This window comes from Strix uralensis, chromosome 8, assembly GCF_047716275.1.
Source record: "Strix uralensis isolate ZFMK-TIS-50842 chromosome 8, bStrUra1, whole genome shotgun sequence".
Lineage (NCBI taxonomy): Eukaryota > Metazoa > Chordata > Aves > Strigiformes > Strigidae > Strix > Strix uralensis.
This window is the reverse complement of record NC_133979.1, coordinates 17,182,729-17,196,953: the sequence shown is the minus strand read 5'-3', so window position 1 is coordinate 17,196,953 and position 14,225 is coordinate 17,182,729. Positions and strand designations below refer to the sequence as shown.

The 14,225-nt window shown below is 39.6% G+C and overlaps 1 protein-coding gene across 1 annotated transcript in view; it reads right to left on the bottom strand.

Moving 5' to 3' along the window:
• Nucleotides 1-13,555, bottom strand: part of HS2ST1 (heparan sulfate 2-O-sulfotransferase 1) — an 86,040-nt gene extending 72,485 nt beyond the window's left edge. The window contains exon 1 of the mRNA XM_074876440.1: nt 13,225-13,555. Within this exon, the coding sequence (XP_074732541.1) occupies nt 13,225-13,348 (124 nt within the window). The 5' untranslated portion in view covers nt 13,349-13,555. The remainder of the gene's footprint in view (nt 1-13,224) is intronic.
• Between the last annotated feature and the right edge of the window lie 670 nt (nt 13,556-14,225).

Genomic DNA, 14,225 nt, shown 5'->3' with positions numbered 1-14,225 from the left:
TAAAAAATACTAGTCACAAGACTGCCACCAGAAGGTTAATATGTGAGTATTCCATATAAAATTCTCAAGTATAAGTTATATTGAAACTTTCTGGTCAAAGCAATCCCCTTATAAAAAAAATTTAAAAAAATAATCTAAAGCACTCTAAATTCACCTGAAATAAACCTGAAGTTAAAACAAACACACACACACACACCAGAAATCAAATTTAGAATGCTAAGCATCTAGTTAATGCTTTAACTACTACCCTACATGAAATTATGTCTGGTTCTAGTTTGGAAACACAGCTACTTCATTTAACAAGCATTCTGTGATGCCTACTAGAGGTTACAGTCACAGAATGATTCAGAAGTACTAAAGTGCAATTTAGGAAGTTTGCTTTAGATCAGACTATGTTTTATTCAAAAAAAGGAATCAAAGCATAACTAACTTTTACATTTATAAAATCAGTACTGCTGTCAAGGCAGCAGAGTACAATAAAACAATAGCACTAAACTGTAATTATTGCACTAAGCTCAGTCATAGTTTGGAAAAGTGCTGTTACTTGTTTTCTAAAGAAATTGAAGAATACTTTTGGCAACTAATTCACATGCTCTGACATATGTTAACAGTTCTTGACTGATACACCTCCTAAATTATTACCAAATGCAAAGTTTTTAAGTGCCATACTTAGGAGCTAATTTTGATCTTGCATTTAGATCAAACAGAAAGCAGCGATAAACTTAAGAAGGTAAGTATCCTCAAACCACTAAGGTTTTTAACAAACTGCCTAAAACAAAGATTCTTTGCTCTGAAACCAAACCAAACCCTCAAAACCTGTATGAGGGTCTCCCTGGGACAAGATGAGGACACATACACTACATTCTCATATTCCATCTTGTACAGGATACAGTGCTTGTCACCACAAAATACTGTACATTAAATACCACAGGAAAATTATGAAGGGTGCTACTGAAATTACACAAGACAACAAGTTTAGTCAAGTTCGAAATCAATGCCTTTCTGAGCCTTAAATATCACAGGTTTTTTAGCTCTTCAAATTCCTTGTAACAAAGGTTTTGAACAAATGAAAAAGAACAATTCCTTTTCACAGTTTTATGTCTGCATTTGATTAACCAGTTGGTTTAAACTATCTGGTAGCTCCGCCTGGTATGTATTTGTAAGGTCTAGACATTTTTCTACAGAGTAGCCAAACATTGTCTCTATTTAGGTTACTATTTAATTGTGGAACCTGATACAGCAGAGGTTGAAGGATTAACAGAATTTGCGGAGTTTATGGATATACGATTCCACCAAGGGCAGAAAACTCATCCAAATCAATTCCTGGATATCTGAGAGGATTTTCATATGGGTTTCTATTGCATACTAGTTATCTCTAGAGTGCCATCTCATGTTTACATTTACATGCACATACTTAATATATATTAAGTAAAAGAGATGTATTTCATGTTCCTGCTGCTATATAAATAACTTGTCAGATTTTGTTGCTTAACTGTCATGTTGTCAGACATTTAGTAGTTTTTTTATACTTAAAAAAGCACAGGATGTGTTATTTTTATTCCATATTGTTTTAGGATGGCATAACAATGAGAGGAAGCAAGTCTAAAATAAGTTTACCCTGTTTTCCAACATTCATTCTTGAAAACTAGTATTTCAATCTCAGTTATCAGTTAAAACCTTTTATCATCATCTCCAGCAAAACAAATATTTTGTTGTAAATTTTTTAACACCAGTTTAAGAAATTTAAGTTTATTACATCCCATTACCTATTAAAAAACACTATGTGCTTTTAACTGCAACCTTGACACAAGCTTCCACCAATCAAAGAGGGCACATATTTAAAACTTACACATAATCACCACTAATGCTCCCGGCAAATATAAAAATGGTCATTCAGTTTCTAAAGGCTTTTTGCTGTGGCTTCAAACAAGAAAGAAAAAAAAAAAAGAAAAAGCCTCTTTCAATGTCTTCATTCCCCCTTTGCACGTGTGTTTTTTTCTTTAAACTTGATATGTGAATACTTTATCATCCCTTTCTCTTTCCTAATTCTCATATTAAGAGTGCCTTGTCATCTGCACTATGCAATCACACATAAGTAGGCACATAAAAATCACTAGAAACAATGCTTTGGGTTGCTCCAGTGACCACAAATGTTTAGAAAAATGCTCCCACAAACATGCTAGCAAGACCATGTTTTTCAGAGCATGGTTTGGAAAGCACAGACAGGAAAACCAGAAGAGGATACATATAAATGTTTTACTATTTGATTTATCATTTCTTTCTGCTAAACCACCACCACAGTTTTATGTGGGTTTTTCACATCAGAGAGGAGGGTTTAATAGTACTGTAGAGGGTAAATGACAAAGAAATAGGAATCAGAAGCAAGTACATTTTCAGACTCTTAAGCTAGAGTGAAGCTAGCCTTGAAAATAAGCGTATTCCCCAATACTCTGCCTTTCTGTTGGGATCAGACAGACTGTGGATAGCTCACACATGCAAAAGTTGCACTAATGCTCACATACACATCCTTTCTACTCCTCATTACCCCTCTTCAAAAGTTCATCTTTAATATTCTCCTCTAAGCTTGACCACGTACTTATAAATATGCCTTTAGGCCAAATGCATTTAACATGATTCATGAATAACTAAGAAGCCTGACAAATACCCTCTACCAATTTTTTCTGCGTTGGATGAAGGGGTGGCTGTCCTTTCCTGTCCAGAAGCAAACATATGCTATCTCTGCAGCTCAAAGCATTAAACTAAACTGAAATCAAGAGTGCTTTAAATTCATGCTCCATGCTCTGATCTCTGCTGGCAGAGCTGGGCACACCTGTGGTTACCACCCTGGCTAGCAATGGGGTGATACTCTCCCATGAGAGTGCAGGGCAAACTGCTGGGGGAAGTTCCCACTGCTAACTTTGACAGCTCATTTGTCGGGTCTTGTGACTTCTCAAGCCCTCTCACGCACCTCCAAGACTAACCCACTCAAAAATCTCTCCTCAAAATTCAAAACTTTGGAATAAAACTTGCTCCAACTAAATTCTGTGGAAAAGTTTTTACATAACTCTAATGTTTTGGCCACTTAATAGTTTCAAAGATAAAACTCAAGTTTGAACCAGACATGAAGGTTATGAACACTGCTGTGTTTAAATGTAAGCTTAGACAGGTATTTCGGGTGATTCAGCCTTTGCTTTTGGCTCAGAGAGCATGTTTGGCAGGCATGTCATGGACTAGAAAAAATACTACTAGCCTATTAGAAAGTAAGGTCTTCTGGTACTTCTCATAGCGGAACACACCTAGACTACTGCATATGCATTAAACACACAGTCTATAAACCCTAATTTAAAAGTATAAATCAAGCAGTATGCCAGAACTTTGTTCTAGGTCGGCTTTTTTTTTTTTACAGCTTGATCAAACAAAAACATGAAGTACTCCTACCGAAGACAACTTTAAACCTTAAACAGGCCCTGCTAAAACACCGGAGCTACTGCAAGTTTTGTCTTCACTCAAACCAACAGCAGCTCCACAAGTAGCACATCAGGATTAACAATTTAGAGAGCAAAGAGAGGGAAGCACTATTTATTAGGTACTTAGCTTCAAAAGATTGCCTTGTTGGCAGCATTACCAAAGTTAATACAAAATAGTTAATTTGCCTAAAAACCTAAAACAGACTAAATTCTCAGATAAGCAGGAGGTCTTTGTAAGCTTCTTTTGCTTGTTTTTTTCACCAAAAAAAAAAAAAATAAAATAAGAGGGGCAAACTATAAGACATTCAATATTCCCAAAAGCACTAACTTGATTAAGGGAAATCATTTTAGTGCTATGGTCATCTCAGCACAATTCATAGGATAATGTGTCAAGAATAGTATGCAATTATAGATATTTTGCCAGGAAAATATCTTTTCTCACTTTTGAGAGCACACACTGCTGAAGGTTTACTGACAAATGAGATGCTGAAAAATCCTGGCTCCAAAGTTGTTGGTGGGAGTGCAGCTGAAATAGGATTCTACCTATGAAACACTTCATTCAACATCAGGATACAAAAAATCTGACATTGACTTTGCTTCCTAAAACACAGATCCTCATACAAGGTATTTTGTGTACTGGTTACAAAACCACATCTTCAGAAAGTGATCATGCACTTGTGCTCAAGAGGGATTTGGTCAATAGACAAGGTGTAGTATTTCTGCCCTTCAGCATGGGGATAAAACCCTGTGTGATACTACTTTTACCACAGACAATAGAAGGACATGGCTGGACTCAGCTTTTGTAAAAATTAATCGCCATTTTCTTAAGGAATAAAAAATTTGGAATTAGATCTTCCAAAAAGTTATTTTCTCCTCAATTTACATCTGTCATTCAAATGCTAAAGGAGTCAAAATCTTAAACTGCTTTGTTCAGGAGACACTTTTTGGTCTATTTAATGTGTCAGAATAAGATTCTATCGTTTTCACACCCTACTTTTTGACTTCATTCCCTTTTACTCTACATGTGTAAATCATTCGCAGAATTACAGAAATCCTTTGCTCAGAATGATCAAAATCAACTCCAGTATAATCCAATCAATCACTGATTAATGTTTTGTAAATTAAAACCCATTGCAAATGCCAGGTTTTGCAAAAAGAAACTTCTACAACTGCAAAACCTCCTCCAAAAGCCCCCCACGGAATCAACATAAAGAAATGCCAATATTTCAAAGAAAACACAGATATGATAATTATGCAATCTTTCTGAATATGTTCAACAACAATATATCCAGAAGACAATAGAAATATTGAAAATGGAAAGATACACAGGGAAAATATTCAGAAGAAAAAAAAAAACTAAATTAGCTGGATTTCCCTCTCCATTTTGCAGAAAGTAAGAGGAACAGCCATAACCTCTGTTCAATTGCTCTCATATCTCCCAGTTCCTTCGTGTTCTCAACAGCCTTTCTCCACCTTTTTCAAAGTGAAATGAAATGCTACTGCCTTTCAATCTGTTGTCCAAGAAAGATCAGTCCCATACTACAACACTGGAAAATATAGACAATGAGGGTGAGGAATATATAAATACATAATATTTATACTTATTATAATAATATACATTATAAATTTATATATTCCTTACTCTCCCCTATGTATTTTTAATATATATTTAAAAAACCAGAAGAATAAAATAAGATCTTCTGAGAGAAAAAACACTACAGAAGTTAAATGGGGAAGATACGCATTTTAATTTAAGGAACCTAAGAACCCATCCCCACACTCTTTACAGTTTTATAGCAATTATGCACAAGGTTTGCATAAACACTTCAAAATCATCAAAAGCTGTTTTATCAAAACAGCACTTAAGTTTTACATATGTTTCAACACAAATTAGTATTCAGAATTAAACAGCAAGTTGATAAAAAAAAGGATGTCAGCTGTCATTTTAAACTCTAACCAGATATACAGAGAACGGACGTAAAGGAAGGCAAAGACTGGGCCAAAGTGATAGATAGCTTCTTTCCAAATACTTTTTGTAATTTAATTATCTTATTAATTCTCTCACTGCCCTAGACTCCTAGCTACTCATGATGAATTTTATCACCACCAGAAAGCTTGAATAATAATTATTACAGCAGTAATGTTATTGGAACCGTGATGACACGAGGATATTGCAAAGTAAGGACAACAGTAATACACTGAATACTAGAGACAATAAAAAGATATGTGGATATAGCTGGGCTTCCTGCAGACATATTTGCAAACAATACCTCTATGGTAAAAATTTGCTCTTAATTTATAGCCATAAAAAGCTAAACTACAGCAATTAATTAATTACTTCAGAACATACAGACACTCAATATGAAACCAGACCCTGACTTTCAAGGGCACATCCTGCAATAACACCAATGTCCTGATAGTCAGCATATTCCTGACACAAAAACATACATATATGTCTAACATTAATGTTTCCGCAAGTATTGAGAATTTATAGCAATGAAGTGCCTGGACATAGCAACTACAATCAGCACTAGCAGTAATTTTAATACAGGCAATTACTGATAGGAATGCCAAATGGAGGGACTTCAGGTCTCCAAACCTTAAAAGGTCAAGTGGAGAGGAGTTGAGGGGTGAATAAAGAACCAACTGACCCAATTCCAGGAAGGAAAGAGGTTGGCTTTTCTCTACTAAGTGACTGAAGACTTCTCTGAATGCCACCTTTCTCAAGATGCTGCGCTTTAAACACAGCTTCACAGCGCCACACGTTTTTAGGGGAGTGGGCAAATCCAGCAGAATTGATGGGCTTGAGCATCACACAAAGCTAAGGGTTTGAGTAAGATACTGCCCACCCCCCATCTAGGTAGCGAGTAGGACAGATTGCAGTTAAGAGTCTGTACAGATTTATGAAATGCTGCAGCCAACTGGCCAACTTTCAGATGCCTCTCTCAACACTGGACTCCTTTCAGTCAGTCTTTCTTCTTTCTGGTTGAAAGAAATAATGCAAATACACATAACAGTTCAGCTATTTTTCTACAGCATGGCACTTTATTATGCTTGCTAGGCTAGTATTTCAGATATATAAACAGATAAATAGCACCACATTTCAAGCAAAGCACTTACCACTACTTTAATATTGCCTTGACAAGGTTTAAATACACTTCAGATAAGTGACAGAAACTACAGATTGCAAACAATTACACAAAAAGGCTGTATTTTGACCCAATTAAGTAAAAATACTTGGAGGATTCCATATGCAAAAGCCACCTATTTCCTAAAGAGAAGCAAGAATTTGGAGAAAGCCATTCATTGTTAGAAGACAAGACAAGTCTGGCCAGAATACGTCTGAGTGACTCATGGTTGCCAGTCAGTAGATATGGAAATGACTTGTTCATGAACTGTTCAAATGTCCCTAACTTCAACAGCCAGGGGCAATACAAAGCTATGCAAAAAAAGAATCCAGCTGCAAATACGTTAGTTTTCTGAAATAAGGAAGAAAAAAAAATTCCAATGATTTATTTCACTTCAGATGTACATGATAAACAGGAAAGCAATGGTTTAACTTGTTGTGCTAACTCCAAAGTTTAAGTAGTTTAGCAAGGGCTGTTTGGAGCTTTTTTTTTTTAAATATATATACATTTATTATGTGTTTCTATACATACACACACATATATAAAATGCACAACCAGTCAATTTTAATTTAGTGGAGCATTTGGGGATCTCTGGTTTTGTTAGGGTTTTGCTGTGTTTTGAAGCAGTTCCTTTGTTAATAATCTCCAGGAGACCTAAGAAAGAGACATAGTAACTTTCAATCATTCAGTTTCAAAGACACATTGCAGACATGAAGATTTTCATTACTTTGGGTATCCTCAGAAGTAGAAAATAGGCAAGAAAAACAAAGGGAGCATTGGCATGCCATGTTGTCATTGTGTTAGTTGCTTTATCACAGAGTAAATAAAGGCATTAAAAGTAGCTTTTTCTGATTTCCAGTAGTGCTATCACCTTTCCTTTTACAGTGCCAAGCACATTACTGAAACCTGACAGGTATTTCATTATTGAAATAACCCAATCTCCCTTCTAATGTATAAAAACAATGATATGGATAAAGGACCTAGAACTCCTTTAAACGCTTTCTCCCAAGGTTCTCAGTCTTGGACTAATTCCCTGCTTCATAGCCACTATTACCAAATCTGCAATATTCCATTAATTCACAAAGAAGAGGAGCATGGCACTTGCATTTCTTTGGCTGTCCAATAAGTCTTTTCTATCCTAAACAGCTGATTGTAATCATGGCTCTTTTCCAGGATTTCCATGGAGGATGGTATTGTAAACCTTTGTGCTCTTCAACTCAAATTTATGTGTTAAAAAGTAACATACATAGATATGTACTGGCCCAAACCTGACCTTTTCCAATGGAAAATCTAGAAGGATGCAACACCTTACCTGGTGACTACCTCATCCACTGCATTCCATGGACGGAGGGACTAGAGGCGTACACTTTATCTGATTTCTCAAGTCCATTTCATCTCTCAGAACTGCCCTCAAAATACCTCTAACAAAAATATCCCCTTCCCAGATAACTCTTTGGAATAGCATCTGCTATTAGAATCAAACGCACAGCTCTCACCACATCCCTAGTTCTCAAACCTACTTCACTAGAAGCATGAGGCCCGCAAACTAGGTATTACAATACTAAAATTTTTCACATGCAGCATTCCAGAAGAGGAGAGAAATTTTAAAAGGTTGTGCCTCTTATTTCCACAGTTCAAAAGCAATGTTGGGGTGCCAGTGAAAAGGGAGGTGAGATCAAGCTTTGGAGCTCATTACCAAGTCTGAACTGTCTTGGTATGTGCTTGGGAACATGCACAGTTCTGTATTAGCCAAAATTCAGACATTACCAATTTCATAGAAAATGCAACAGCAGCAGCTGCAACATTTACTCCAAAAAGTTATAAATAAATATAAAATCACAAACTATAACATAATAAATAAATAAAATTAATACAATTGCTCTATATCACACTTTCCAGTGGAAAGTAAAAGCGTAGTATGGGAGTAGTTTAAAATTTATTCTGAAAGTGTCTGGAACAACCAGAGGCATGGTGAAGGGAAACAGCAAGGGGGAACTAAATGAAAAAGTATGATAGAACCAGCAAGGCAAAGTGGAAGAATGTTTCACTGGCTGGAGATATACTGAGGAAGCAGCATTAAAACTCTTATTTCAGGAAACCCAGCACACAAGAAAACAGCTTCTGAAAGAATGCCTCGGGCTACTCAGTGTAAAATAATAACTATTGGGCAATGGAGCTATATTTAAAAGAAATGCTAGTAAATTATTTGCATAGCTGTGTGCAGTCAGAACTGCCAACAATCACAAACTACTCTTCATAAATGAAGTTCAAGTATAAATAATATACTAAGGAACCATGCATGTTATATTATGAGGGACAAATTAAGAAGTTTTCTGAGGGATTTTCCAGACATATGCAACTGGCAGGCCTACTGACAAGAGATCTTTTTTATTTCCTAAATGAAGGAAACATAAGATGCCTATTATTTCAACATCCCAAAATAGTAGAAACTCTTATATTCCTAGAAAGATTTCATCATTGGGAAATTAAATCATTTAGCTTCAATGGAACAGTGGTTTGTTAGGTACTTGCACAGTGCTTGGAAGGATACTACCCCAGCAAGGGCCACAGGCACCAGGAAACTACCTTAAAAAAAAAAATCTGGCAATCAATTAATCATCAATTAAATTTTCTTTCCTGGGCTCAGGAAAAGAGCCTTAGCCTTTCAAGTTATTCATGTATTTTCAAACAAAAAAAAAATGTAAGAAGTAAAATACTAAGAATTTCTTTCAAATGACAGAATTAAAGGTGCTGAATTAACAGATATGAGCCATAACTCTGTTTATCACTTAGCAGAAGAAATACTCCCACAGTACGGCTAACCAGTGTTTCAACATGATCTGAAGCAACAATCTGAAATGGTAATAAAGTTGTTTAATCCTTTCCCTCTCTGTTATGGTATATTATGTTACCCAGACATGGACTATTTTCAAAATCTAACATGCAAGTAACACTAAGCAGCTAGATAGTAGCAGTATTACTTCACTTCCACCCCACCAAAGAGTAATCCTTTCCCATCTACTATCCTCACCTTCTCTGATTTACAGACTCTTCCTTGAATGAGGCACTGTCTTCTCCCACCCCTCTGCCCCAACTTGAAGTGCTTCTAATACTTGCTATTGTAGAATAAAATTAAAGAGAAGAACTAGAACACACATAAACTTCCCTCCTCTTCCTTTTCCCCATTAATGCATTACAAAATTTTGGGGAGGGAAGAGAAGAGATGGATGGATTACTTCCAGCTGGATCAGTTTTTTGATCCAACTCACCACAAACAGTAACAGCAATGCAGGAGATGGCATGGTAGATGTTTAATAGTAGGTCAGTTTAAACCAGAGGCAGAGCTGCACCCACCAAGCTTCCAAAAACCAAAGGGGATGGTCAGACATTTCTGTTACAGAAATGATAGTGCAAACCTCAACATTTGCCTTTCACATGCAATATTCTCTATCAGGGCTGCATGCTCCCGGAGCTAATGGGCAAGTATCTACACCAAGCTTAAATAAAAGCATTGAAGTTCTCACTGGCAACTAGGGACAGCTCAGTTTGGAGTGAATGCCAATTTGGCTGCCCTTACATGTAAATAATTGAAAATAATATGAAAGATTAATGGCTGGTATGTACAAGTCTCACCAGAAAAGTACTTGAAACTGGGTTCTGACTGAGCTCTGCTTGTGATCTCACCACTGTAAACTATTTGTAAAGAGCTTAAGAAGTCCAACAGCTGCAGAGAAGTTATTAATATTTTGATTTTCTTTATTTTTTTAATTAGGGAATTATCTTTCATATGATGAAGAAACCCACAGGTTTACAAATACCTTTTTCAATTATATTAGGATAATAATAATCTCATCACAGAGAAAAAAAAAAGCAGCAGCAGCATTTGTGATGGTCATTGGCTTCTATCTCCTGTACTTCTCAACTTAAAAAAGGAAAGCTTGCCAGGGTGACTGAGTTTTACCTATATAAAGTCTTACAAGAAGAAAGAGGTTCATGTTCTTTTTTTGCCCAGAAACATGCTCCATTTTCATGTTATAGGTAAGATATTTTAAGATGTTGAACTGAAATTACACACACACACACACACACACACCCCAGTTGTTCAGTACAGACTCAGGAGTTTCTCATATGTGAAGAAATTGGATAAAACCCTTTCTAACACAGAAGTGTAGCTGAATGTTATTAGAACTGCTAATAAGACTGCAGAATTATTTTATTTGCTATCAAATCTGAAGTAATTTGGTATTCCTAGTCAGCACCTAATTCTACAGCTACTTTCCAAGATGACAGTTTACCATATGATATATCAACACAAATACATAGCGTAGTTCAAAACCCCGTGCCCAAACAATATGCAATGTGACTTCTAACATAAAGTGCCCACTGAAACAACTGAAAGACCAAAAGAACTACTTTGTCATTACCATCAAATCACTGCCTTGTCACACACACACACACACTTGCACACACCTCATTCTTTTGGGAGGCAGAGAGAAAGACTGGAATTCAAGTGCATTAGGTCAACTAATTACTTTGATTCGGAGAAAACCATTCTCCGTATTACAGCACAGTAGAAACATCACCAACCATGACGGTAAAAAATTTTCTGTAATGAAACCTTAACATTTGCTAGTCATAAAATACACACCAAACACATAAAAAGGGAGACATTCAGACAGCTAGAAGCTTTTTAACAAAGCACACTCTCATGTTAAAAAAACAGAATCCAAGCTCATTCAAAGCTCTTGCAGAAAGCCCTTTTTCCCCTCCATACACAGGTTTTCACTAGTAAGTTGCTCACAAAGCAAATCTTTCCACCATACTTTTAATAAACTTTACAGTAGTTTTCCCTTCTGCTTAAGAAATAACATCAGCAGAACACAGTAATTAGATTCATGTCCCAAAGTAGTAGGACCTGTGTATTTTACTCCTCTAAATATGTAACTTAATCATGCCCACTGCATATATATTAAGGAGGAAGAGGAAGTTGTACCAGCAAAATTCTTTATTCTCACATGCATTATGTTAATCTTTTCATGCCAGAAGGTAGATTTCCCTAAAGTAACATATACTGTCAGCAACAGAGGCACTGAAGCCATGGGTACCAATCAGTTTAAAACAGATGGATCCAAAATCACATTGAACCTTGAGCACTATGTTAACACCTGTGTGAATTATCTTTCAATTTCATTAATTTTCTTCTTCAAATTTTTGTTTACAGTTATTGAGACCCTGCAAAAATAATGCCTCGATTATAATTGGTACAAACGTTCAGTTGAAAAATATGCAGAGTAAGAGCATCCTGTAACTCAAGCAGTGAAGCATTGCCATTTTCAGGGTCCTAATCTCTAACATCCACTTCAGAGAGAGCAAAGTGGAAAATAAATGCTGAGAAGTAAAATCCCAATGGCATTCATACAGCTCAACATTAAGTTATGCTGACTCTGGCTCTGTTAGAAGCTCACTGTTAAACTTCCCATGCCACTCAAAGTCCACTTCCAGTTTTAACACCGGTAGGAACATGACATGTGCACTTTTCTTCCTACAAACTTGAAGTGTTTATAGTCTAAATATCTTAGTACAGTCAAATAATACAAGCAAACAAATCAACAACATTTGTAAACCAGCCCCTGCAATTGTACACACCAGAAGTCTCAGTGCTCTGTTTTTACAACTCCTAGGCACCACAAACTAGGTTCAGAATGGTATTTTTCCACACCCCTGAGATTCTTAATTAAGTAATGTAAAATCTATACAAGTTCTGCAGCCTTATGTGCAAGAGACAAAGTAGTAAGATGTTACCTACCAGGCAGGTATTACTCTAAAAAGGTCTTTTTAAGGAAGAAATAGCAAAAGAAATCTTACACGAGAGTTTTCAAGTTCATCATTATTCTAACGGCTCAGTGACAGTCTAGATCACTAACTACACTCAGTAAACTGTAAAAAATAACATCTTACATTCAATGAGAGTAAAACAAATTACTCGTTTGTCATTAAGAACAACGTCTGTAGCTTTTGTTTTTTTACACTGTGCTTTCCTTTACAATGCCAAGCGTGAGTAGAACGTTTGAAGTAGGAATTAAATGTGAAGAGGATTCGTTGCAGCAGCAGGCAGCAGAACTAGACTCACTTTCGGCACCGCTACCGCCTCTCTGCTCCCTTCCCAGGTGCCTGTCAGGAGGCGCACGCAGGCCAGCCGCTGCTCCTAATAGCTTTGAGCACCGCTGCTCTTTCAAGAAAACCCCTTTAGACACACTACAGAAATATTTATCTTTCCAACACCGACCTCTCCGAGGTCTCATGATCTGGCAAAACACACATACAAATGAACTCAAAGGCCAAGGCTGCTGCCGCTGCTGTTGACAGCCCCTCTGCGGAGTCCCCAGACCGTATTGATCCGGCCCTTTACCATTTCGGGCATGTAAACACGAGGAGCCATACGGGAGAAGTAGCCGGCGGTGCGCGCCCCCCCACCCCCGGCCGGCCGGCACACCGAGGCGGGCTGAGCCGGGCTGCTCCCGCCGCCGGTCCGCTCCCGCCGCCGGTCCGGCCGCCCGCGCCGCCGCCTCCCTGCCCCCGCCCGGCCCCGCTCCGCCCCAGGCCCCCGGCCGCGCCCCGCCGCTGCTCACCCAGCTTGCCGCGGGACTCCTCCAGCTTCTGGATCTGGTTCTCCAGGAAGAGCACGGCCACCCCGAAGACCAGCACCGCCAGCAGCTGCAACTTGGGCGGCAGCATAATCCTGAGCAGCCCCATGAGCAGCCGCAGCAGCGCCGCCCGCCCGGGATCACGACATAACGCGGGGCCCGGCCGCGGAGGCCGGCGGGAGCCGCCGCCGCAGGGACGGCGCGAGCGAGGGGCGGCGAAGGGAGCGCGGCTGGGCGCGCGCGACAGGGCCCGCCGCCGCTCTCACATAGCCCCGCGGACCGCGCGCGCGCCCGGCCCCCACCGCCCCCCGCGCCAACCGCCGCGCGGCGGCCACCCGCGCGCCCCTCCCCCGCCTGCGTGCGCTGCTCAGCAACCGAACGCCCCACCGCCCGCGCGCCCGCCCGCCGCCGCCGCCGCCGATGCCCGGCGGCGGGACCCGCCCCCGCGCCCTCCGCCATAGGGCGGTGCTACCGTCACCCCGCCTCTCCCGCAACAGGATTGGCCCCGCTCAGGCGACGCCCCGCCCACAGGGCATTAACTCCTCCTCCTCCCCGCTCGGCCCTGGGCTGCCGGACCGAGGAGATGTCCCGCCTACATGCGACCCTTCGTGATTGGGAGGCCCTTCTTGAAATCCCGCCCACCTGCCCACTCTCATTGGGCACAGGCACCGCGGCACCTGGGAAAGGCACAATAGTATAGCTCAGACTGGCCGTCAATCGCCGGGGCTAGGGGCTTATGTGCAGGTTGGCAGCAACTCCGGAACGAGAAAGGACCTTATTTGGGGTTGTTTCAGCAATGCCTGACTAAGGCTGGGGAACGGCATCTCCTCTAGCCTCGCTGTGAAGCGCTACTCTGAACAGAATAAAATAGTCTTGCTCTAGACTTCCCGCAGAGGTTCGGGGTTAGCTGCTTCTGCTTGTGCTGCCGGGGGCTAGGAGCAAGTTTATGCTCTCCCGCATCAGGCAGTGTGTTGGGCATTCGCGAC